This window comes from Mobula hypostoma, chromosome 5 (genome assembly GCF_963921235.1).
Source record: "Mobula hypostoma chromosome 5, sMobHyp1.1, whole genome shotgun sequence".
NCBI classification, from domain to species: Eukaryota; Metazoa; Chordata; class Chondrichthyes; order Myliobatiformes; family Myliobatidae; genus Mobula; species Mobula hypostoma.
In genome coordinates, this window is record NC_086101.1 from 75,530,804 (window position 1) to 75,555,746 (window position 24,943).

Below are 24,943 nucleotides of genomic sequence, written 5' to 3' on the forward strand. Positions count from 1 at the left end.
AGGTAAAGGGCTGTTGAGGAAGGACTCTGATAGGAGAGGAGAGTGGACCATAGGAGAAAGAGGAGGAGAAAGAAGGGGGGGGGGAACCCAGGGGCAAGTGATAAGCAGGTGAGAAGAGGTAAGAGGCCAGTGGGGAAACAGAAGAGGGGAGGAGGAGGGATTTTTTTTTTAAACCGGAAGGAGAAATTGATATTCATGCCATCAGGTTGGAGGCTACCCAAACAGGAATAAGGTATTGCTCCTCCACCCTGGGGTGGCCTCATCTTGGCACAAGAGGTTATGGACTGACATGAACAGTGAGGCTGTCTACAGAAGGGCCAGAGCCGTCTCCATTTCCTGAGGAGACTGCGGTCCTTTAACATCTGCCGGACGATGTTGAGGATGTTCTAAGAGTCTGGTGGCCAGTGCTATCATGTTTGCTGTTGTGTGCTGGGGCAGCGGGCTGAGGGTGGCAGACACCAACAGAATCAACAAACTCATTCGTAAGGCCAGTGATGTTGTGGGGATGAAACTGGACTCTCTCACAGTGCTGTCTGAAAAGAGGATGCTGTCTGAGTTGCATGCCATCTTGGACAATGTCTCTCATCTACTACATAATGTACTGGGTGGGCACAGGAGTACATTCAGCCAGAGACTCATTCCACCGAGATGCAACACAGACCGTCGTAGGAAGTCATTCCTGCCGGTGGCCATCAAACTTTACAACTCCTCCCTTGGAGGGTCAGACATCCTGAGCTAATAGGCTGGTCCTGGACATTTCATAATTTACTGACATAATTCACATATTACTATTTAACTATTTATGGTTCTACTACTATTTATTGTTTATGGAGCAACTGTAACAAAAACCTATTTCCCCCAGGATTAATAAAGTATGACGATGACTATGTGGGAATGGGAATCTGAATTAAAATGTTGGGCCAACAGGAAATTCCACTTTTGGCAGATGGAGCAGAGATGCTCAACGACGCAGTCTCCCAATTTACAACGGGCCTCACCAATGTAGAGGAAGCCACATTGGGAGCACCTGTCACATTAGACAACCCCAGCAGATTTACAGGTGAAGTGTTGCCTCGTGTTTACATTTACTTTAAATTATTAAATAAAACTATCCAATAAAATCGTTGAGAAAGTAATCAGGCAATGGGGAGGTTTTGCTGCAAAATAACAAGTGTTTTTGTAGTTCCTGGTAGGCTGGAAACAAAGTGATGCCTGCCATTCAAAAATAAAATAGATTTTGTGCCGCAGTAAAAATCAGGAACATGAGCAGACTACTTTTTCCAAAAAGAAAATACCAATGATTTGACTCAATTTCATTAATGAACAGACAAATGCAAATGCAAAATCCTACAATGCAAACAATACTCCAGTTTATCATTTTTAGTAAGTTAATAAAGGTGAAATCACACATTTAAAAAAGGTTAACAACTGAAATATACACCAATGACAATCTGTTTAATGCCACTCTGGTGTTGCTTACAAGATAAACAGTGAATGTTGTTTACTTGGATTTTCAGAAGCCATTGACAAGGTGCCACACCTGAGGCTGCTTAACAAGATAAGAGCCTATGATATTACAGGACAAAAATGGATAGAAGACTGGCTGGCTGGCATGAGAAAGGGGGAATTTCAGGTTGGTTGCTGGTGTCTGGTATTGTTCTGCAGCTGTTGGTGCTGGGACCACTTCTTTTCAAGTAATATCTCATTGATTTGGAAAACAGCATTGATGGCCAGGATTGTGGATGATACGAAGATGGGCGGAGCGGCAGCAGGGAGGCTGCAGAAGACTTGGGCAGATTTGTAAAATGGGCAAAGTGACAGATAGAATTTAGTGTAGTAAAGTATATCATGCACTTTGGTAGAAGGAATTGTACAGGACTTCCTGAAGGTTAACTTGTAGTTTGATATGAGCGGTGAGGAAGGCAAATACAATGTTAGCATTCCTTTTGAGAGGACTAGAAGATAAGAACAAGATGTAATGCTGAGGCTTTATATGGCATTGGTCAGAGGAGTATTATGAGCAGTTTTGGGCCCTCATCTTAAAAAAACTGGTGTACTGGCATTGGAGAGGATGTAGAGGAGGCTCGTGAGAATGATTCTGGGAATGAAAGGGTTAATGTGTGAGGAGCAATTGATGGCTCTGGGCCTGTACAAACTGAAGTTTAGAAGAATGACAGGAATCTCACTGAAACTGATCAAATACTGAAAAGCCTAGATAGATTGGATATGGAGAGGATGTTTCCTGTAGCATAGGTGAGTCTACAATCATAGGGCACAGCTTCAGAATAGAGGGAAGTCCATTTAGGACAGAAGTGAGGAGGAATTTCTTCAGCCAGTGGTGAGTCTGTGGAATTCATTGCCAGAGACGGCTGTGGAGGACAAGCCATTGCATTTATTGACAGCACAGGGTGATAGATTCTTGATTGGGAGGGGGAGGGGGAGGAGGAGGGGGAGGGGGAATAAATCAGTCATCATGTAATGTTGGATCAGACTCAATGGGTCAAATGGGCCATGTCTTTTGGTCTTCAATGTTGGATGACACTAAAACTGCCTTCATTGTGCATCTTGACATTTGGTCCTTAGTTTAACGTCACTGTCAAAAATGGTAGCTTATAGCCATGTTACAGTCTTAACCCAAAGAGGGCCTTGGAACATATGAATCTTAGATAACTGGTTTAAACTTAGCAGTAACATTAGAATGGAGTTATACTGAAGCTCTAAAGCCAAAACAGTTGGCACTAATAATACATGCAATTTCAATTAATATTTGCATATTAAACCCCACAAAATATTATCTATGATTCTAAACTGAGAATAGCAGTTGAATTGAAGGTGGTTTGGAAACAATGATTAAGAGAAAAATTCTATGTTTACAATGCTAGCTGATTTCAAGTACAGACACAAGTAATTCTAAGAGATGGCAAAAACTGTTCGATCCATCTGGAAGGATTAATTGAGATGCAAAATAGCTATTGTATCCTATCTGATAGGAATGACGATGACCCCTACCTTGTACTGAAAACTGGACCGAACAGAACCATTAGAGATTGAGTGATTTAATGCAGGGGAACTTCCTGAAGAATGGGATCTCACTACTGGGCTACGACGATCAATATCATCTGCCAAGCCTTCCCGATGAATTGGATCTGCAAATGAAACTCTACGGATCTGGAAAAAGGAAAAAAGTGCATTAGTAAAAATAATTGGAATCTTATGATGCAAAATAAAAATACTAATTTTAAGCAGTTGTTTAAACCAAATGGGCTTCCAATTTCTCCAAAGTTCTAAGTGGTAGAGCTCACCACGCTAGATTATCAAATGCTATTGAAAATAGCACAAATTATACATTGGCGACAAATTTCTGAGCCCTTATTCAACACAAAAGCACTTACATGATTTTTCCATCATACGATGAATAATTATTTTGACAACATTAATACAAATTAAATCCAAGCTATTTGTAATGGAAACCCGCATTTCAGCAAGTCTGGTCAAATACAGCTATTTATAATACTTTTAAGTTTTCTTACCAAAATGTAAAAGCTGCCAAAGTTTGTGGATTAACAAAATGGCTTATTAACAGAAACATCCCTCACAAAATATACTAGTGACTAAGCAACAATGCTACACAAATGAGTTTGAAATGCGAACTCCATCTGTCAATACACTCAGCAGGTCAGGCAGCATCTATGGAAATGAATAAACAGCCAATGTTTTGGGCCAAGACCCTTCATCAGGACTAGGAAGGAAAGTGGAAAATGGGGGGGTTGGGGGGGGGATGAGGAAGGAGAACAAGTTAATAGCAAATTATTTCATGCAGGTTATGTTTGACCTTCCTTCAATGAATAATACAAAAACACAAATTTATAGAAAATATAAAGTGAATTCCAGGTACTGACCACCGCACATGACCTGTGGATCATCTACGATCGAAGGACGTTGGTAGCAGACTCGATCACTTCCTAAAAAAAGTGACTCAGGAGATGCAAGCACCAATGTGCTGTCAATCCCAGTTTACTCTCTAAACCATTCCTAAGACAACCATACAACATTAAAACACCTCGAGTCACAAATAGCTCGAACCTTTTAAGAAAGCAGATTAGTGAAGCAAATGGACATTAGTGAAGCTAATGGACTTCAGCCAAAAATAGCTTTTTTTGCTCATGTTTATAGAGCAGAAAGTTAAAAAAAAAACAAACTGCTTGAGGAAATCAGCAGGTGAAGCTGCGTACATGCACGACGTCTGCTGGGTGATGAATTGTACAAGAGAACCAGGTGACCGTCAAGTCACAATCTGTGAGGTTCTTGGTCGCAGGTACACTTTTGCCAAACCATGCAGCTACTCCAGCAAACTTTTTTTTTGCTCCAGATTTGAGTATTGGCAGTCTCCTGTGTCTCAGTTTCAGGATTAGAGTTTAAACAAAAAAAGATTTAACCAAACCTAAATTGCAAAGTTGATTCAAGTAATTTCAAACTTTCAACTCTTGAGTCAATAGTTATAGGTCATAAGAGTCCTGTAGCACTAGAGCAGAGAAACTATGCCAAACTAATATTCTGCCAAGTCCCTCCTGGATCACAGCCCTTTCATATCCCCATCCAAGCTTCTCTTATATTACTACTGAACCTGCATTCACCATTTGCACTGGCAGCTCACTCCACACTTAACACCACTCTGAGTGAAGATCCCTCTCATTTTGACCAGTCTCCCATGCAGGACTACGTTAAAGTCCATATAGACAACATCCACTACCTTGCCTTCACCAACTTTCCTAGTAATTGTCTTGAAAAACTCAAGATCGGTTAGACATGACCCACCATGCGGAAAGCCACATTGACTATCCCTATCAGGCCCTAGCTATCCAAATATCCTTATATAGCAAGGTCCTTAGAATACCTTCCAATAATTTATCCACTACTGATGTCAAGATCACCAGCCTCTAATCTCCAAACTTATACTTAGAGCCCTTCTAAAACAATAGAATATTAACTATCCTGTGGCAACCCACTTTCTGGCACACACGAACCGACTCACAACAGCGCGCGCAGGCAGAGGGCAGGCCCCAAAAAGGGCGCCAGGCCATCTTCACCAGCAGGGGGAAAATCCCGTGCGCAGAAAGGGTCTGGGAATATGATTCCCCACAGCAGTCCCGCCCAGGGAGGGCGGGAACGGGAAGGCTTTAAAGCAGGCCGCGAAGTTTGAATAAATCTCTTTCATCGCAACTCTAACTCACCGACTCCGTGTGGTTATTCTAGCGCTGTGTATAGCCACCACTACAATTGGTGACCCCGACAGCCCAAACAACATTTGGGCCAGAGATGACCAATGCTGCATCTGTTCACGCAGTTTCGTTAAAACTGCCAAGCTTCTGGACGCTGCGACCCCAATTATGGTTTGAACAAGCAGAAGCACAATTCCACATTCCGCAGATAACCTCGGAGTCCACTCGCTACTGCTACGTGCTGAGCTCACTTGACCAGGAGACAGCTGCACAAGTTGAGGAGTTTATACAGTCGCCCCCGGAGGACGGCAAATACACAGCATTCAAAGCCCTGCTCATAAGGACTTTCGGACTCTCACGGTGCGAACGAGCATGCCGCTTAATGCACCTGGATGGTTTGGGAGACAGGCCGCCGTCAGCATTAATGAACGAGATGCTGGCCCTGGCTGAAGGACACAAACCCTGCCTCATGTTTGAGCAGGCGTTCCTAGAGCAACTGCCCGAGGACATATGCCTGCTGCTGTCCGACGCAGATTTCAGCAACCCCCGGGAGGTGGCGGCCCGAGCAGATGTGCTGTGGAATGCCAGGAAAGAGAGAGGGGCATCCGTCACACAGATCACCAAGCCGCGTGCCCAATGACAGACCAGACCAGGTCCGGCAGCAGAGCCTACAAAACCCGGCAACGCGAGTGAGGAGCCCAACGAACAATGGTGTTTCTACCACCAGCGGTGGGGCACAGAGGCTCGCCGCTGCAGACCACCCTGCAAATTCCCGGGAAACGCCAGGGCCAGCCGCCGCTGATGGCTACGGCGGCTGGCCATCAGGACAGCCTCCTGTACGTCTGGGACAAGCAGTCGGGATGCCACTTTTTGGTCGACACTGGAGCGGAGATCAGCGTCTTACCTCCAACGAGTTACGACACCCGCAACAGAGAACTGGGACTCACCTTGAGGGCCGCAAACGGCAGCACAATACAAACCTACAGCACCCGCACGGTGCGGCTACAGTTCAGCTCCAGCCGGTTCACGTGGGACTTCACACTGGCCGCCGTGGCCCAACCACTCCTGGGGGCGGATTTTCTATGAGCCCAGAGCCTGCTGGTCGACCTGCAAGGGAAGCGATTAGTCCACGCCAAGACTTTTCAAACGTTCTTCCTGGGTGAAGCACAGTTGCCAGCCCCACACCTGGACTCCATCACGCTGTCCGACGACGAATTCACCAGGGTCCTAGTGGATTTCCCATCAGGACTGACACCGCAGTTCATGGCAGCCATGCCCATACACGGAGTACAGCACCACATCCCGACCCAGGGACCACCCCTCCAAGCCCGTGCTCGAAGGCTTCCCCCGGACAAGCTCCGACTGGCAAAGGAGGAGTTCAAGAAGATGGAGGAACTGGGGATCATACGACGGTCCGACACCCTTCACATGGTGCCCAAGGCAACGGGGGGGCTGGAGACCATGCGGTGACTACCACAGACTGAACAAGGCTACAACGCCAGTCCGCTACCCTGTGCCACACATTCAAGACTTCACAGCAAACCTACACGGCGCAAGGATCTTTTCCAAGGGAGACCTCGTCCGGGGATACCATCAAATCCCTGTACATCCGGACGACATCCCCAAAACAGCACTTATCACCCCGTTCGGACTTTTCGAATTCCTCCGAATGCCATTTGGTCTACAGAATGCCGCACAGACTTTCCAGCGGCTAATGGACGTGGTGGGACGCGACCTGGACTTTGCATTCATCTGTTTGGACGACATCCTCATAGCCAGCAGTAGTCGGCAGGAGCACCTGTCCCACCTCCGCCAGCTCTACTCCCGCATGAGCGAATTCAGCCTTACAATCAACCCAGCCAAATGCCAGTTCGGACTCAACACCACCGACTTCCTGGGCCCCAGGATTACTAAAGACGGGGCAACCCCGCTGCCCGCCAAGGTAGACGCGGTCCGCAACTTCCCCCGACCCAACACAATCAAAGGCCTGCAGGAATGCGTGGGTATGGTGAATTTCTACCACCGTTTCCTCCCCTCAGCAGCCTGAACCATGCGCCCCCTGTTCACCCTGATGTCGGGTAAGGGCAAGAACATTACCTGGGACAAAGAGGCCGCAACCGCTTTCGTTAAAACCAAAGAAGCCTTAGCAAATGCCGCGATGCTAGTGCACCCCAAAACGGACGTTCCTACTGCCCTCACAGTGGACGCATCCAACACAGCGGTCGGTGGAGTGCTGGAACAACTCATCGAGGGTCGCTGGCAACCCCTGGCGTTCTTCAGCAAACACCTACGACCACCTGAACTCAAATACAGTGCTTTCGACCGGGAGCTATTGGCACTATACCTGGCAATCCGGCATTTCAGGTACTTCTTAGAAGGTAGGCCCTTCACCGCATTCACAGACCACAAACCGCTTACCTTTGCGTTCGTGAAGGTGTCCGACCCCTGGTCGTCCCGCCAGCAGCGACATCTGTCCTACATCTCCGAGTACACGACGGACATCCGGCATGTCTCTGGAAAGGACAACGTCGTGGCGGACGCACTTTCCAGACCTACCATACAGGCCCTGTCCCAGGGGGTGGACTATGCAGCACTGGCAGAGGCACAGCAGGCAGACGCTGAGATCCCCAGTTTCAGGACTGCAGTCTCCGGTTTGCAGCTCCAAGACCTCCCCATAGGCCCAGGTGAGAGGACCCTACTGTGTGACGTAGCTACCGGCCAACCCCGGCCCGTCGTCCCAGCAGCCTGGCGCCGGCGGGTTTTCGAGTCCATTCACAACTTAGCACACCCCTCCATCAGGACAACCGTCCAGTTGGTCGGCAACAGGTTCGTGTGGCATGGACTTCGTAAGCAGGTCAGTGAATGGACCAAAACGTGCATGTAGTGCCAAACGGCCAAGGTTCAGCGGCATACCAAGGCTCCGCCGCAGCGGTTCGAACCCACCCACCGGAGGTTCGACCACATTTATGTGGATATCGTGGGGCCCCTGCCAGTGTCGCAAGGAGTGCGGTACCTCCTAACTATGATAGCCCGGTTCACCAGATGGCCAGAGGCAGTCCCGCTCACTGACACCACCTCTGAGTCCCCTGCGCCCGAGCACTGATCGCAACCTGGGTAGCCTGCTTCGGGGTACCAGCCCACATTACCTCCGACAGGGGCGCCCAGTTCACCTCCAGCCTGTGGTCGGCTATGGCCAACCTTTTAGGATCTCAGCTACACCACACAACTGCCTACCAGCCACAGTCAAACGGACTAGTGGAGCATTTCCACCGTCACCTGAAATCGGCTCTCATGGCCCACCTGGAGGGCCTAACTGGGTGGACGAGCTTCCGAGTCCTGCTCGGAATCCGCACGGTGCCCAAGGAAGATCTGCACACCTCGTCGGCCGAGTTGGTGTACGGCGCACCCCTAGTAGTCCCAGGAGAGTTCATACCAGCCCCAAGGGGGCAAGAGGAAGAACCCACAGCAGTCCTGGACAGACGACGGGAGAGGCTCGGTAACCTGGCCCCCATCCCCACTTCACAGCACGGACAGAGCCCGACCTGCGTACCCAAAGACCTGCAGAACTGTAAGTTTCTTTTTGTACGACGGGGCAGACACCAGGCACCACTAGAGCGGCCCTATGAGGGGTTGTTTAAGGTGATCAGGAACAATGGGTCCACGTTCGTGCTGGACATTGGGGGGAGAGAGGAGGTTTTCACGGTGGACCGACTCAAACCGCCCCCTGTGGACTTGGCGCAGCCGGTCCAGGCTCAGGCACCGCGGCGCAGGGGCAGACCTCCCAAACAGAGGCTGATCCAGACTGTGGACATTGAGGGAGGTATCGCCGGTTCTGGCGGGGGGGGGGGGAGGTTATGTGGTGACCCACTTTCTGGCACACACGAACCAGCTCACAACAGCGCGCGCAGGCAGAGGGCCGGCCCCAAAAAGGGCGCCAGGCCGTCTTCACCAGCAGGGGGAAAATCCCGCGCGCAGAAAGGGTCTGGGAATATGCATTCCCCACAGCAGTCCCGCCCAGGGATGGCGGGAACAGGAAGGCTTTAAAGCAGGCCGTGAAGTTTGAATAAATCTCTTTCATCGCAACTCTAACTCACCGACTCCGTGTGGTTATTCTCGCGCTGTGTGTAGCCACTGCTACAATCCACTAATTAATGATTGGATTATCTTCCATTCCCCTGCCTTCTCCCTGTTATCTTGATGCTTTTACTAATCAAGAACCTATCAACCAATGCTTCAAATATACTCAATGATTTGATCTCCACATCCATTATGTGGCAATAAATTGCATCAATTTTCCATCCTCTGGCTAAAGAAATCCCTTGTCATCTGTTCTAAAGGGATATACATACACAGACAGAGCTACGGTGTCCAAGATATTTGCACATTATTGTAGTAAATTTATGTATTGTAATGTACTGCTGGGGGGAAAAAAAAACATATTTCATGACATATGTCAGTGATGATAAACCTGGTTCTGATTTGGGCCTCCATTGTGGACTGAGAGTGGGAAAGAGGCAGGAAGGGGGAAATCATTCTATAATGTTCAGTACACTGTTCAGAAACAAATGACTTCACCTGGTGGCTCAGAACTGGGTGTGTCTGCACCCCCCACCCCCGGCCTTCCTCTGCCATCTGTCCCACACCATTCCTCGCTATTCCCAACATCCTTTGCTCCAGCCAGATTTACAAACTCTCCACTCCATGTTGACAACTACAGTATTATACAAAAGTCTTGGGCACCCTAGCTATACAGTGCCTATTAAAAAAAGAATTCACTCCCCCCCGCCCCCAGAAGTTTTCATGTTTACTTGTTACAACATTGAATTACAGTAGATTTAATTTGGCTTTTTTTGCCACTGGTCAACAGAAAATTTCTCTTTCGTGTAAAAGTGAAAACATCTCAAAGTGATCTAAATCAAGTACAAATATAAAATACAAAATAATTGATTGTATAAGTATTCACCCCTTCAGTATTTAGTAGATGCGCCTTTAGCAGCAATTACAGCCTCGAGTCTCTGTGGATAGAATACTGCAATTTTCCCCTATTTTTATTTAGAAAACTGCTCAAGCTCTGTCAGATTGCCAAGGGGATCGTCAGTGAACAGCCCTTTCAAATCTAGCCACAAATTCTCAGTTGGATTGAGGTCTGGCCTGATTTGGCCATTCCAGGAAATTGTTGTTTTTAAGCCATTCCTGTGTAGCTTTGGCTTTATGCTTGGAGCCATCGTCTTGTTGGAAAACAAATCTTCTCCCAAGCCACAGTTCTCCTGCAGACTGCATCAGGTTTTCCTCCAGCATTTCCCTGTATTTTGCTGCATTCATTTTACCTTCTACCTTCACAAGCCTTCCAGGGCTTTCTGCAGTGAAGCATCCCCACAGCATGATGCAGCCACCACCATGCATCACAGTAGGGATGGTGTGTTATTGATAATGTGTGGTGTTTGGCTTAGGCAAAACATAGTGTTTAGTCTGATGGCCAAAAAGCTCAATTTTGGTTTCATCAGACCATAGAACCTTCTTCCATCTGACTTCAGAGTAGTGAGATTTCATGTGAGCTTCTTTCAAAGTTGGCTTTCTCTTTGCCATTCTACCATAAAGCTGTGACTAATGAAATACTCAAGACAACATTTGTTGTAGGTGTAGTGTCTCCCATCTCAGCCACTGAAGCCCGCAACCCCTCCAGAGTTGTCATATGTCTCTTGGTGGTCTCCCTCACTAGATCCCTTCTTGCACAGTCACTCAGTTTTTGAGGACGGCCTGTCATAGGCAGATTTAAAGCTGCCATTCTTTCCATTTCTTGATGATTGACTTAACTGTACTCCAACGGATATTCAGTGACTTGGAAATTTTCTTGTATCCATCTTCTGACTTGTGCTTTTCAATAACTTTTACGTGGATTTGCTTGGAGTGTTCTTTTGTCTTCATGGTGTAGTTTTTGCCGGGATACTGACTCACCAGCAGTTGGATCTTCCAGTTACAGGTGTAATTTTACTACAATCAATTGAAATACCTTGACAGCATACAGGTGATCTCCTTTTAACAAATACGTGGCTTTTAAAACCAATTGGCTGTACCAGTGATGATTTGGTGTGTTATAATAAAAGGGGGAGGTGAATACTTAAGCAATTATTTTGTGTTTTATAATAGTAATTAATTTAGATCACTTTGTTTCCACTTTGACACAAAGGAAGTCTTTTTCTGTTGATCAGTGTCAAAAAAGCCAAATTAAATCCACTGTGATTCAATGTCGTAAAACAATAAAACATGAAAACTTCCAGGGCCGGGGGGGGGTGATTCTTGTAGGCATTGTATATGCCCGAGACTTTCGTATAGTACCAGTACCATATGGAAGGGAGAATAGGAAAATAAGTCAGCCACAATCAAATGGTAGACTCAATGGGCTGAATGGCCTAATTAGGTTCCAATGTCTTATGGTCTAATTATGTTATGGCTGGCATCTTATGTTTTCTCTGCAGATGTTATACTTTATTCTGCATTCTGATTTTTTATAAATCCAGTTCTACCTCAATACACTGCAATAACTTGACATTTGGAGAGTATACAAGACAAGGTTTTCAACGCATCTCAGTACATGTCACAACCAACAATTTTAATGGCAGAAGCTACCATTCTTCAAGTGTGTGAGCAGCCCAATAATCTATCAGAAACAGCCAAGCCCGTGTACGTATTTCACCAAACAAGGGTCAATGAAATACAATGATCAATTTCCCAAGAAGACACTGCAGGCATTTCAGACACTTTCTTGAAGATTAGTCAATTCAGTACAGACCAAGGGCAAAATATGTAATATTCATAATTCAGCCTGTCAAATCCAAATTGGCAAGCATATATTTCCAAGCTGAAAACCTTAATATGCAATTACCTGTAAGGAGTTTCTTCTTTTATGTTACTGCCAAAGCTAATAAAAATGGCTTCTTTGTTATGTTAGAATAAAATGCCTTCTTTGTTACGTTAACTGCTGAGAAAGTGCTTTTCTCTCGCAGTTTGTTTGGGTTATATTACTGATAAGAGCATTGTATTCATTTGCTAACCAATTGGGATAGATGTTATTCTTTCTTGTGTGTCTGTAAGCTATTGTTTCGCGGGCTTTAGGGCAGAAGGTGGATGGGGACAGAGAGAGGAAACGCGAAGCTGTAAGCTGGGCGGCGGGACGGATCCCATGGCTCAGGGTCTTCGGCGAGGAGAGGAGATGAATACAGACTCCTGTGGAGCGTCTGGTCGACCACCATGGTTGGTCCCAGGCGGCGGGTCGAGGAGGTCGGAGGAGATCAAATGGTGGAAAGAGGACCCCGTTAATTGAGCTCCAATGGTTGTGCACAAAGTGGTTGAACTCTGATAAGTTTAGCGCCTTTTACTTTCCTTTTATATTTTATCTCTATAGTTCCAGTAAGATCTATAAAGTGTAATCATTTAATCGCATATGGTGTACTATCTGTTATTTGGCGGGGTGGGGTACATCACACAGCATCCACACAAACTTGATTACCCAGTTTGGCGGGGCCAAAGGCTGCTCCCCCTAGACAAAAGTGAGCTGAGCGAACCTGAGGCTTACCAGGGGGCTACATACCTTATTCAGTGGTGAAGGAGAATCAGTTTCAGTCTGCCTCTTAATTCCTTTCTTAAGAATACTTGTGGAAGGTGAGGCTGTAGGTGACCAGACACAACATGCCTGCATTCCTGAAGGGCTGTGCATTGAACCTGTCAGAAACATGCCATCATTTTTTATCTTCTGTGGTGATTCCATGAGTTGCTCTGACTTGTGTTCATTATTATCAGGTATCACCGGTTTGGGGAGATCAACTGCTGCTGTTATTTCTGCCTCGGTTTGTGACTCTTCATTTTCGCCAGATTCCGCATCTTTGAACTGCACTGCAGTTTCCGGTTCACCTTGCATAGACATGTTGACAGCACTCATCTCTTCACTCTCATCTGGTCCAGCCAGTACATCAGTCACTTTGTCAAGTGGGGCAGACTCACTTGCTTTAGTCACTTGACCGTGGTCTAAAACACAGCTGTCATCTTGAGCTTCTTTAATCATTGATGGCTCACCTAACAAAGCAGCAGGCTCCCCAGCATTATCAGTAACTGGTTCTGGTACTGGCACTGGTTCAGTTACTGGTTCTGACATGTGACACTTCTGATTTGCAGTGTCCCCTGCCTCCATCACTTCCACTTGCTCATTCTTTTCACAATGCAAAGCTTCTTCTATTTTTTGCTCTGCAGAACGTGGCTCCACTTTCTGCTCTGCAGAGGCTTCAAAGCCCGGTAAAATGCATTTTTCTTCACTGGAATCCCCTTTGGATGTAACTGTACTGAAGGATGGACCAAAAGGATGTTTTGCACTGTTCTCATTTATGGGTGTGCTGAATGCACACGGTCCATTGTCATCAGTTCCAGTGTTAATCAACTCAGAACCTTCTGATAATCTCTCTGCAGAAGATGTGGAAAAAATCAGGTGTGAATTATGCTCTTTCTGCCCATCAGAATGCGAATCTTGCTTGGCAGTATTTTCTTTGCTTTCAGCTAGCGACTTCCCATGCTGTTGCAAGGGATTCTGGCAACAATCACAGCTTTTAGTTTTCCGTGTCCTTTTACTTCTCAAATGGCACCCTTTTAATTGCTGGTCCTTTTTGTCTATATGCTGCTCATGCGGGGGATTTGAGCAATCACTAAATGACATCTCAAAAGATGAATTTCCTGCCTCAGAAGGCAAAGGTTCAACATTGACCACTGGGCTAGCTTCTTCAAATTTGCACTGCTCCAAATTACTTGCGACTTTCACATTTTCAACAGCTTCAGGTTGTTCCCTCTCATCAGATGCTACTGGGTCCATTTTGGGATCCATCTCTACACTTGACTCTTCAACTGCCTGAACCTCCATAGCTTTCTGCACAGGATTAACATCACTTGCATCGTCAGTTTGTGTCGCTGATACATCCTGATGCTCCACCTCTTTTTCCTTCAAAATTTTAACCTCACCAGTTTCAGTTTCTGAGCATGGCTGACCACCCATCATTAGTTTGTGTTCCTTTGCTGTTTTTGTCTTGCTGCTCTCAGGAGACAGCTCTTTTGTCTTTGTTTTTCCCTTGAATACTTTCCTTTTCTTTGGCCCTTTCTGAGGCTTGGAGCTGCTTTCAGAACTCTCAGTTTCAGTCACATCACAACAGCTGTTTTCTGCTTCAGATAGGCCTTGGGACGACCTACGAGTGAGGTAGCGAGGACGGCATTTGCCAAGAGGTTCTTGAGAGTTAGTTTTTGAAGCATTGCTCTTTTTGGTTTCTGAGTTGTCAGATGAAGTTTTAGAATTATTATCTTCCTCCTTTGTCAACTCATCACTCCCAGAGGACCCATTCTGAGGAGACTCCACACCATCATTTTGTGATCTTTTACGGAGTTTGCAACTCTCACTTTTTACCTTTTTAATAGCTGGATCAGTCACTGTCACTTCCAAATGCTTCCTAGAAGATTGCCTTCGTGTTTTAATTAGTGGTGTTCTAGAATTTTGTTCATCAGCCTCATCTTGCATACTTGGAGGTCTTTCTGATAATGGATTTTCCTTTGAGATGACAGCAGAAGCCAACTTTCTCTCCCCAACAACTACTGGTTGTTCACTATCTGGTTGACACTCAGAATTCTGGCTGCAGTCAACCTCAGGCAAATCGCTTTCTTTTGATGTATGTACATTATCAGCTGAAGAATTTTCTTTGATGTCAGATGACTCTTCTTCAGAAGACCTCATACTTTTAGAAGTCTTGTTGCGTTTGGTTGGCTTTTCCATGACTGACTGTTCATTTTTATTTCCTAAGCGTCTACTTCGTCTACTCCTAGAGAGCGACGTGTTCAGAGAGACCTCCTGGCAAACCTTACCCACTTCAAGTTGTGGTGTATCTTCCACCTCCATTACTTCACCCTGCAGAGGAACAGGAGCTTTAGCAGCTACCTGAGTAAATTTACTTATTGGCGACTTGCTGAAGGAACACGGGGTAGAAGAATCAAACTTCTCCAGCGTGATAAATGACTGCCGACGACTGCTGGTTTTTTGTGGTGTCCCAGAGACAACTTCAGAGGAGGTGGAACTGCCACTGACATCTGCATGGCTGACTGCTTCAACGTCACCCCTAATGCAGTCTGATGGGGAAACTGCTGCACCATTTCTAGTTTCCTCCTGTTCGTCACTGCCATCAGAACCTTTAGAATCTAGACAAATTGGAATTCCACTTTTCTCCTGATCAGTAGGATCCTGCAGTTTTTCTTGATCAAGCAATATGCTTCCAGTGCCTTCTTCAGTTGTAACTGGGGCAATCACCTCACTTTCTGCTACCACACTGTCAGCCTAAAAAATAAAAAAATATATTTTTGAAAATTTTTACAAAGAACAAAGTAGGATCAAAATTAAAACACTTTCCAAACAACATGTGCACATTCCTTTAAGTAGGCCCGAGTCGGATCAATCCTGTGCCACAATCAGTCCTTCAACCTGTTCGACACCCAGAATTTAGATGAATGATAACTCATTGCACCAAATTCCAATTAAATTTTATGTTGATGCACACACGTTTCAGGATTTTGCAATCTTCATCTAGACACCCATCTGCTTAGTCTTCCATTAAACTAATTTTTGATCCAAGAGCAGTTTTCACCTCAAATTAAGGTATGGCCACGAACTGCCTTAACTATACTAATCAATAAGCTATATTTGAAGTTGTACTATGTATCAGAAGAGTATTAATTTAATTGAAGATTAGACTTATATACCAAACTACACTGATACAAAAAAAAGATAGAAGATCTGAAAAAGTCTTGGCAGTTCTTTGTTACTCATTTCATGAGCTTCAGAATAGGCCATCTTGTTGAACACCAAGGGTTAAGGCCCAAGTTGAGGTACAGCAAGGTCATTCTAAGCTGAGCCACTTGTAATATCGTGTTGAATCTTAAGAGCAGCTTATCTGTTTTCAGATCAAATCAAGTGCTCATGCACATCAAGTCAGAGCTCCCAATATTCACCCTTCATTTTCTGCAGATTGCATATAGTATGTAGATAATCATTTAAAAGCTTTGATTACCTGCAGTAAAATAACTCACCTGCTGTTTCTTGTCAGAAGTTTTGTCCACTTGCTCAACTTTTCCTGCCAATTTTTCTCTGAAAGATTGGGGGAGGGTCAAGAGATAGCACAATTAACGGCATAGCAATCGAGGGCTCTTTGTTGCACTAACTTATGACTCATTATCTAGTACTTACAAAATTAAAATTAAAATATGCAATTGCCAGAGTCATTTCTATAAAAATACTAGGACAATATTGGGTTTTTTTTTGGAAGACTCATTTCAAATGTGATGAGCCTAGATAAAATATTAATACTACAACTGGAAAATTATTGAAAGTATAATGGCATGAGTAGATTTAAAAGGGTAATTAAATAACTACAGAAAAGAAATCGAAGAACAAATAATAGCATTAAAATGGAGGGGGCAGCAAAATGACTATGGAATAAAGTTGGAATAGACCAGCTGGAATAAATGGTCTATTTGTGCCATAACTTGAATAAAGCTTAGAGATAATTGAACAGTAGTGGAAATCTTTTAACACTAAAGCTAACCTGAACAAATTACTTAGCTACAGCATACATTTGCCCAATCCACATCACAGTGGCAATTCTGATTGTTATGGCCTGCTAAAGTTACTTTGCATTATTTTTGATGGTATGGGTTCGTTAAAAGAATACGAAGGTTGCACGAACTGAAATTTCAATCACATTACTGGAACTCTGGGGATTAACAAACGTTATAACATGCCAACTAAAGGTTTATTAGATACCATGCAAGATGATCTACTTACAGACTTCCTTCCTGAGACTCTGCATGCTGGGAAAACAAGTGAGAATCCTGGGACGCATCCAAGTTATTGTACATTGCGGGAATGTCAGTCCTGTTTTGTGGGAAATAAATTTTCAAATCAACAAGCCCTTTAAAAATGATTAATTTTTCCCTATTTATTCATGGGATGGGAATGCTCCTGGTAATGGCAGCATGTATTGACCATCCCCAATTGCACCCACCACTAACCCCCGTTCAAGCCAAAAGAGACGTTTAACCACCCAGAAAGGTTTAAAGTCACATACAGACCAGTAATTCAAATATGGAAATCTGAAAAATAATTTTTTAAAGATGCTGGAAAAATTCAGCAGCAAAGCAACATCTGCAGGGAGAAAAATCAGGGTTAACTTTGTAGATTAATGACCCTTCAGTGAACTACAAAGTGAGAGAGCAAGCGTGATGGGAAACAAGCCAGTCCAGATGAAGGGTCTCAATCTGAAACATCAATTGTCCATTTCTCTCCATAGATGCTGCCTGACCTGCTGAGTTCTTCTAAGCTTTTGTGTTGCTCCAGGATTCCCAACAATTGCAGTTCTTTGTGTTTACAGTGTTAGATCCCCACAGTGTGTTTCTGAACTAAAGTAATTAAAAATGAGGCTACTGGAAATAGACTGTACGTCTTGCTGTGGAACAGTACGGTTGTAACTACTGTTAAGGCTGATTTATACTTGTGTATCAAATGTATGCCGTAGGTACGGTGTAGCCGTGAACCCTACGCTGTAGCCTAACGCGCACCTCTCCCAAAATGTAACTACGCGTTGCGGCGACGCAGACCGCAACAACTGTGATTGGTCTGCTTAGTGGCATCACATTTCCTCCTACGCTGCAATAGCTTCCCATTGGGTGACTGAAGGGCAGGGAAGGAACTCTGGCTGCAGTGTTTTTCATAAAGCTTTACAGACCTCCGAAATGATGGAGGACCCTGTGCTTGACGCTAGTTTGTAGCTAGCTGCTACAGCCTGTTGACTTCCACCTGAAGCTGAAACTCGAATGGTGATTGCCAGTCTCTGAGTATACTGTGCGTACACTGATGCAAAATAAATGGTTGGAGATGATGAACCAAATCATCAAATCTACCTGCCAAGATCCGAAAATATTTGAAATGCATTTTGTCATCCATGTCTCTCAGTGGCCGGACAAGCACAGAAAATTCACCCTCCTTCAGTTTCAGCTGCCGTTGTTTGAAGTTTGAGTTTCTTCATGTTGAGTTTCAACACGAAGAAACTCACAGTAGCATAGAAACCCCACCGCCAACTAACGTTTTGGTGGTGAATTGCAGAGAGAAGCAGACACACCAACGCACAAGTATAAATGCTCACAATGGCGTAGCCCACTTGCCTAGACTATGGCACAAGCTAGTATGCACAAGTATGAGTCAGCCTTTAGAGTGGTAAAACAAACCCCATACCAAAAGGCCAAAACACAGCATCAAGGAAGTAGACCTGGTAAAATATTTTCCACTGGGGCAGAACGGCAGTGTGGTGGTTAACACAATGCTTTACAGTGCCAGCAACCAGAGTTCAATTCCTGCCGCTGCCTGTAAGGAGCTTAAAGTTCTCCTTGTGAACTGCAAGGTTTCCTCCCACAGTCCGAAGACATACTGGTTGATAGGTTAATTAGTCATTGTAAATTATCCCATGATTAGGCCAGGGTTAAATTGGGGGGTTGCTGGGCAGCGTGGCTCGAAGGGCCTATTCCCCACTCTATCTCAATAAATAACTTTCACCCCCAACCAATGGTGAAAAGGCAAAGCCCATTCCACCCACACATCCTTAACAAACAAGGCAAGAAAATATTGACCACCAGATTCTTTAACTTGCCTCTTTGTCTGCAACACCTCTTTCTGATGCTCGGTTAGTATCCTCTGCTTTGGTTCAGGTGGTATAAAGACAAAGTCCAATGATTGTTCCTCCTCCAGAAGAAATTCACGCCGTGGAGTTTTGGGAGAGAAATCTAGTTTCAACTAGATAAAAGAAAAAGGTTATTTTTGTTTGAAAGAGACAAATGTGCCTATTGGAAACTCATTCAACGATTTAGATCAATTATAGAGTTATACAGGCCCCCTTTAACGCATAATGTCCATGCCATGCTAACTTGAGTTTCTGTCCAAGTGTCTCTTAGATACGTATCTGATTTTATTCAATTCCACCACCACCTCTGACACCATGCTTTAGATATCAACTATTGCAAGATTTTAAATCTATGCCCTCTTGTTTTTTGTTTTTTTTTTGTTTTTTTAAATATCCCTACCATGGAAATATTCTGACCACCTTAACTTTTCTATGCCTTATATTATTTATTTATTTTTTTTTAAATCAGGTCCTACTCTCAGGCTCTTTTGCTCAAAGAAAAAAAAAGTTCACCACCTTCCCATCATAAATCAAGTCTTCAATATAGATAACATCTTGATTAATCTCTTCATTCTCTCCAGAACAACTACATTCTCGTATTTGTGCAACCCTAAATACAATCTAACAAGCATCTTATAAAGATTGAATTTAACACCTCATCTCTATACCACAATGTAAAGGAAAGCATGCTTTCAGACCCCTCCAATTCTCTATATTTGTGCTGTCACTTATTTTAACCCCCCCTCAAAAGAAATCCCTTTGTTCAGCAATATTCCCTAGTGCCCTTACCATTTACTCTATATGAACTACCCCTATTTGAACATGAGATTCTGCAGATGCTGGAAAATCTCAGCAGATCAGGCAGTCTCTGAGGAACAAACACGCAACATTTCAGGCTGAGTCCCTTCTTCAGGACTGGAAGGGAAGGGGGAAAGACATCAGACTAAAAAAGGCAGGGGAGAAAGGACAGAGGATGGCTAGAAGGTGATAGGTGACGTCAGGCGAGTAGGGCTAGAAAGGAAGGAATCAGAGGAAGGAGAGTAGACCATAAGTGAAAGGGAAGGGGGGAGGGAACTCAGGGTGAAGTGTTAGGCAGGTGAAAAGGGGGAAGAGGTCAGAGCAGGCAGTAGAAGGAGAATTCGATATTCATGCCATCAGGTTGGAGCTACCCAGACAGAACACAAGGTGTTGCTCCTTCATCCCGAGTGTGGCCTCACTGTAGCACAACAGTTGTCCACGGACTGACATGTTGGAATGGGAATGGGAATTAAAATGTTTGGCCACAGGGAATGTTTGCTAGATGGAGCGAAGGTACTCAACTCCTATTCGACTTCCCAAAATGTATTGCCTTGCACATGCCAGGATTAAATTTAATCTGCCAGTGCTCTCAGAACTTCCCATCTAAGGTTACAACAGGATACTGTTGTAACCGCAGCTTTCTCCAGCATCCTACATTACCAACAATGTCATCTGCAAAGCTACTGTACACAGGCCCAATATTTACACCCAAATTGTTTGTGCGTGTGGATACTTGTGCAAGATATGACAAACAAGGGTTTCAGTGCCACTGGTCAGACTGAATCAGACAGCACCCTTCTGCTATTACCTCTCATTTTCCCATCACCAACCTAATTTTGGATTCAGTTTGGCAGCTCAGTTTGACAGGGTACTCCATGGTAGGCTGGTTCAGAAAATCATGAGACATGGGTACCATGGAAATGTGACTGCATATATTTAGAATTTCCTTGTCCATAGAAGGTAGTATATACAGCCTGAAGGTTAGTGACCAGTAGTGTTCTGAAGGGATCTCTTCTGGGGCTCCAATGCTCCCTGATTTTCACAATTGATTTGGATAAGGGAGTGGAAGGGATAGTTATGCAAGTTTGCAGATTACACAAGGTGCCACACGAAGCTGCTTAACAAACTATGAGCCCATGGTACGACAGAAAAGATTCTAGCACGGATAAAGCAGTGGCTGATTGGCAGGAGGCCAAGAGTGGAAATAAGGGAGCCTTTTCTAGTTGGCTCCCAGTGACCAGTATTCCACAGGGGTCTGTGCTGGAACTGATGCTTTTCACGTTATATGCCAATGATTTGAATGATGGAATTGATAGCTTTGTTGCAAAGTTTGCAGTCGATATGAAGCTCGGTGGAGGGGCAGGTAGTTTTGAGGAAGTAGAGAGGATACAGAAGGATTTAAGACAAATTAGGAGAATGGACAAAGAACTGGCAGATGGAATACAGTATCATGAAGTGTGTGGTCATGCACTTTGGTAGAAGAAATGAAAGGGTTGACTATTTTCTAAATGGAGGAAAAAAATACAAAAAAAAGACGCAAAGGGACTTGCAAGACCTTGCGTAGGATTTCCTAATGGTTAATTTGCATATTGAGTGTGATAAGGAAGGCAATGTAATGTTAGCATTCATTTTAGGAGGACTAGAACATAAAAGCAAGGATGTAATGTTGAGACTTTATAAAGCACTGGCCAGGCCTCATTTGAGAGTATTGTGAGCAGTTTTGGGCCACGGAAAGAATGTGCTGGAGAGGGTTCAAAGGAGGCTCACAAAAATGATTGCAAGATTGAATGGCTCTGGGCCTGTATTCACTAAAATTCAGAAGGAGACCTCATTGAAACCCATTGAATGGTGAAAGGCCTTCATGGAGTGGATATGGGTAGGATGTTTCCTATAGTGGGAGAGTCTAAGACTAGAGGATACAGCCTCAATAGAAAGGTGCCCTTTTAGAACAGAGATGAGGAAAAATTTCTTTAGCCAGGGAGTGGTGAATCTGTGGAACTCGATGCCACAGGCAGCTGTGGAAGCCAAGTCTTTACGTATACTTAAGGCAGAGTTTAATACATTTGATTGGGCAGGGCACAAAGAGCCGCAAGGAGAAGGCAGGAGATTGAGGATGAAAGGAAAATTGGATCAGCCTGATGAAATGGCGAAGCAGACTCAATGTGCCAAATATCCTAATTCTACTCCCATATCTGTGGTCTTATTGGTGGTGTTGTGGAGTGTAACAGCTGTCAGATTACAGAGGGATATAGAAAGGATGCAAAGCTGGGCAGAGAAACGACAGATGGAAAAGTCACAGTCAGCACAAAAACAGGCCGTTTGGCCAACTAGTCCATGCCAAACCATTTAATCTGCCTCATCCCATCAACCTGCACCGAGACCATAGCCCTCCATACCCATCCAAACTTCTCTTAAAATCAAAATCTCATCCACAACTTGCGCTGGCTGCTCGTTTCACACTCACGACCCTCAGTGAAGGAAGTTTCCCATCATGTTCTCCTTAAACATTCCACCCTTAACCCATGACCTCCAGTTGTAGTCCCACCTGACTCGGTGGAATAAGCCTGCTTGTGAAGTGATCCACTTTGAAAGATTGATTTTGAAAGCAGAGTACAAAGGGCAGGATTCTTAGCAGTGCGGAAAAACAGAGAAATCTCAGGGGCCAACTGCATAAGTCCCTCAAAGTTGCTGCAAAAGTTTACAGTATGGTTAAGACAGCCGATGGAGCATTGGCCCTCATTAGTTGAGGCTGCGAGGACATGTTGCAGCTCTATAAAACTCTGGTTAGACCACATGGAGTATTGTGTTCAGTGCTGGTAGTGTCATTATAGGAAAGATGTAAGCTTTCAAGGCTACAGAGGAGATTTATGAGTATGCTGCCAGGATTAGGAAACATGTTTTACATGGAAAGGCTGAGTGGGTTAGGGTTTTCCCTCTTTGCAGTGGATGAGGATGAGAGGCAACTTGATAAAGGTGGTATGATTAGAAGGAGGACTGATAAAGTGGACAGAACCTTGACCCCAGAGTGGAAATGACAATATCTAGAGGACATCCATTTAAAGTGAGTGGAGGAAAATTCAGGAGACATGTCAGAAGTAGTTTATGTCTTTTTTTAAAAAACAAAGAGAGTGGTTTGTGTCTGGAACACGCTGTCAGGTTGAGACAGTGTGAGATGGTAGCGACTGTTACAAATAGGGACGTTTAAAAGACTTAGATAAGCACATAGATGTAGAAAAAATTGGAGGGTTATGCACTGTGTGAGAGGGAAGGGTTAGATTTGTCATGCAGTGCTCATACAGGTCAGTAAAACTAGGGTGACATGGTAGTGCTGTGGTTAGCAATACTCTATAGCATGTTCAATCCTCATCATTGTAAAGAGTCTGTATGTTCTCTCCATGACCACGTGGATTTTTTCCCAAGTGCTCCAGTTTCCTCCCATGTTCCAAAGTGACCAATTACTGAATAGTGCGTGAGTGCAATTGAGTGGCACGGGCTTACTGGGCCGGAAGTCCTGTTACCATGCTGTGTCTCTAATTAAAAATAAGACTTTGTGGGCTGTACAATTCCACGTTCAACTTAGATCCCAAGTGCCTTAACCATCTGAACCAGCCTACCATGCAGGACCTTATAAAATGTTATACTGAAGTCCATTTAGACATCTACTATCCTGCCTTCAATCTTCCTCATTACCTCCTCAGAAAGTTCAATCAAATTAGCAGACAGGCATGCTAACCATCCCCAATCAACCCTTAACTTTATCCCTTTGAACTTCAATGACTTTGCTGGCTCACTAGCCTAGTTTGCTGGTTTATCCCCGCTACCCTTCTCAAATAAAGAAATCACTTTAAAGAGCACCCAGTCTTCAGGCAGTTCAGCTACAGCTAATGAAGATGTAAAGATCGCCATCAGGAGTCCAGCTATCCTGTTCCTTCTCATTGCAACCTGGGATAGATTGAGAACCCCAGCAATTTATTAACACCTATGCATCCCTTGACATGCAACATCTCCTCATCCTTGAAGACTTGCTCCAAAATATCAACATACCCATCTCTGATTCACTATGATCCACATCCTGCTCCGTGATTATATTAAGTATTAATTCAGCTCTCCAAAATTTAATAAATGTAGACAAAAGAGGCACAGAATTATAACCTCTAGAGTACACAGAACTGCACAGTACAGTATGGGCCTTTAGGCCTATGATGATGCACTATCCTATATAAACCCACTCCATGATCAATCTAACCCTCAAAAGCAATTCAACCTACTTTTGCTGGAGTTTGAAGGGATGTTTTCTCTTTCAATTGTTCAGCTTTAGCTAGCAGCGAGTTTCTTTTCCCAACAGAATTTACTTCCACACCACTGATTTTAGCATCCAGCTGGGAATTTTCTGACTGCAAAAAATAAATTGGATACGGTCAACATTGAAGCTGAACAAACATAGGATTTTCTACACCGTACCTGGTAGTCAGCAATGGCATTTACTAATCAACAAAGTGTACTAAAAGATATCAAGACTGTTCAAGCTTTGCAATCTGGTATTCTGTAGTTTAATGACATAATTATGCAAATTTCTACATTTACTTTTCTATCCAATCATTTTTATCCTGCAAGTGAAAGGGACTTGATGATTATTCATCATAAATATAAATTAAAAGTCTTATGGTCCTGCTTCCTAATTATAGAAAGATCTAACAGAAAGGATGAAACTTTTAGAGCAAGATTTCATAGCTAAAACTGTTCAAAATCACACAAAATAAAATCAGAACACACCAACTGTTTTGCCCAGTAGAAAAAAACAAAATCCATTTTATTTCAAGTTACTCTGCAATTACTGTGTGGGTTTCCTACAGGTGCTCTGGTTTCCAAAGACATACTGATTGATAGGTTAACTGGTCATTGCAAATTGCCCTGGGATTAAATCAGGAGATTGTTGGCAGCGTAGCTCGAAGTGCCAGAGGGGCCTATTCCACACCATCTCAATCACCAAATAAAATTAAATGCCTATTCTTACCTGTACCAATATAAGAATAGAAGACTACTTTTTTGAAAAACAATAGTCTGTTGTGTAGCTGCCACAAAAACGTAGTAGCATTTATTTTAAGAAATCAGTCACAAAGTTACATCAAAAGCAGCCAGATAAGATTTAATGCAACAGCACCTGTGATGAACTTAATTATT

General features: G+C 44.2%; 1 protein-coding gene across 4 annotated transcripts in view; it reads right to left on the reverse strand.

The window, feature by feature from the left end:
- Positions 1-24,943, reverse strand: part of rif1 (replication timing regulatory factor 1) — a 94,019-nt gene that overhangs the window by 14,331 nt on the left and 54,745 nt on the right. For all 4 annotated transcript variants that reach the window (XM_063048573.1, XM_063048571.1, XM_063048575.1 and 1 more), the window contains exons 26-31: positions 24,031-24,156; positions 18,935-19,077; positions 17,077-17,166; positions 16,323-16,380; positions 12,808-15,573; positions 3,010-3,168 (exon numbers count right to left, since the gene is read on the reverse strand). In XM_063048573.1, coding sequence (XP_062904643.1) covers positions 3,010-3,168; positions 12,808-15,573; positions 16,323-16,380; positions 17,077-17,166; positions 18,935-19,077; positions 24,031-24,156 — 3,342 coding nt within the window. The remainder of the gene's footprint in view (positions 1-3,009; positions 3,169-12,807; positions 15,574-16,322; positions 16,381-17,076; positions 17,167-18,934; positions 19,078-24,030; positions 24,157-24,943) is intronic.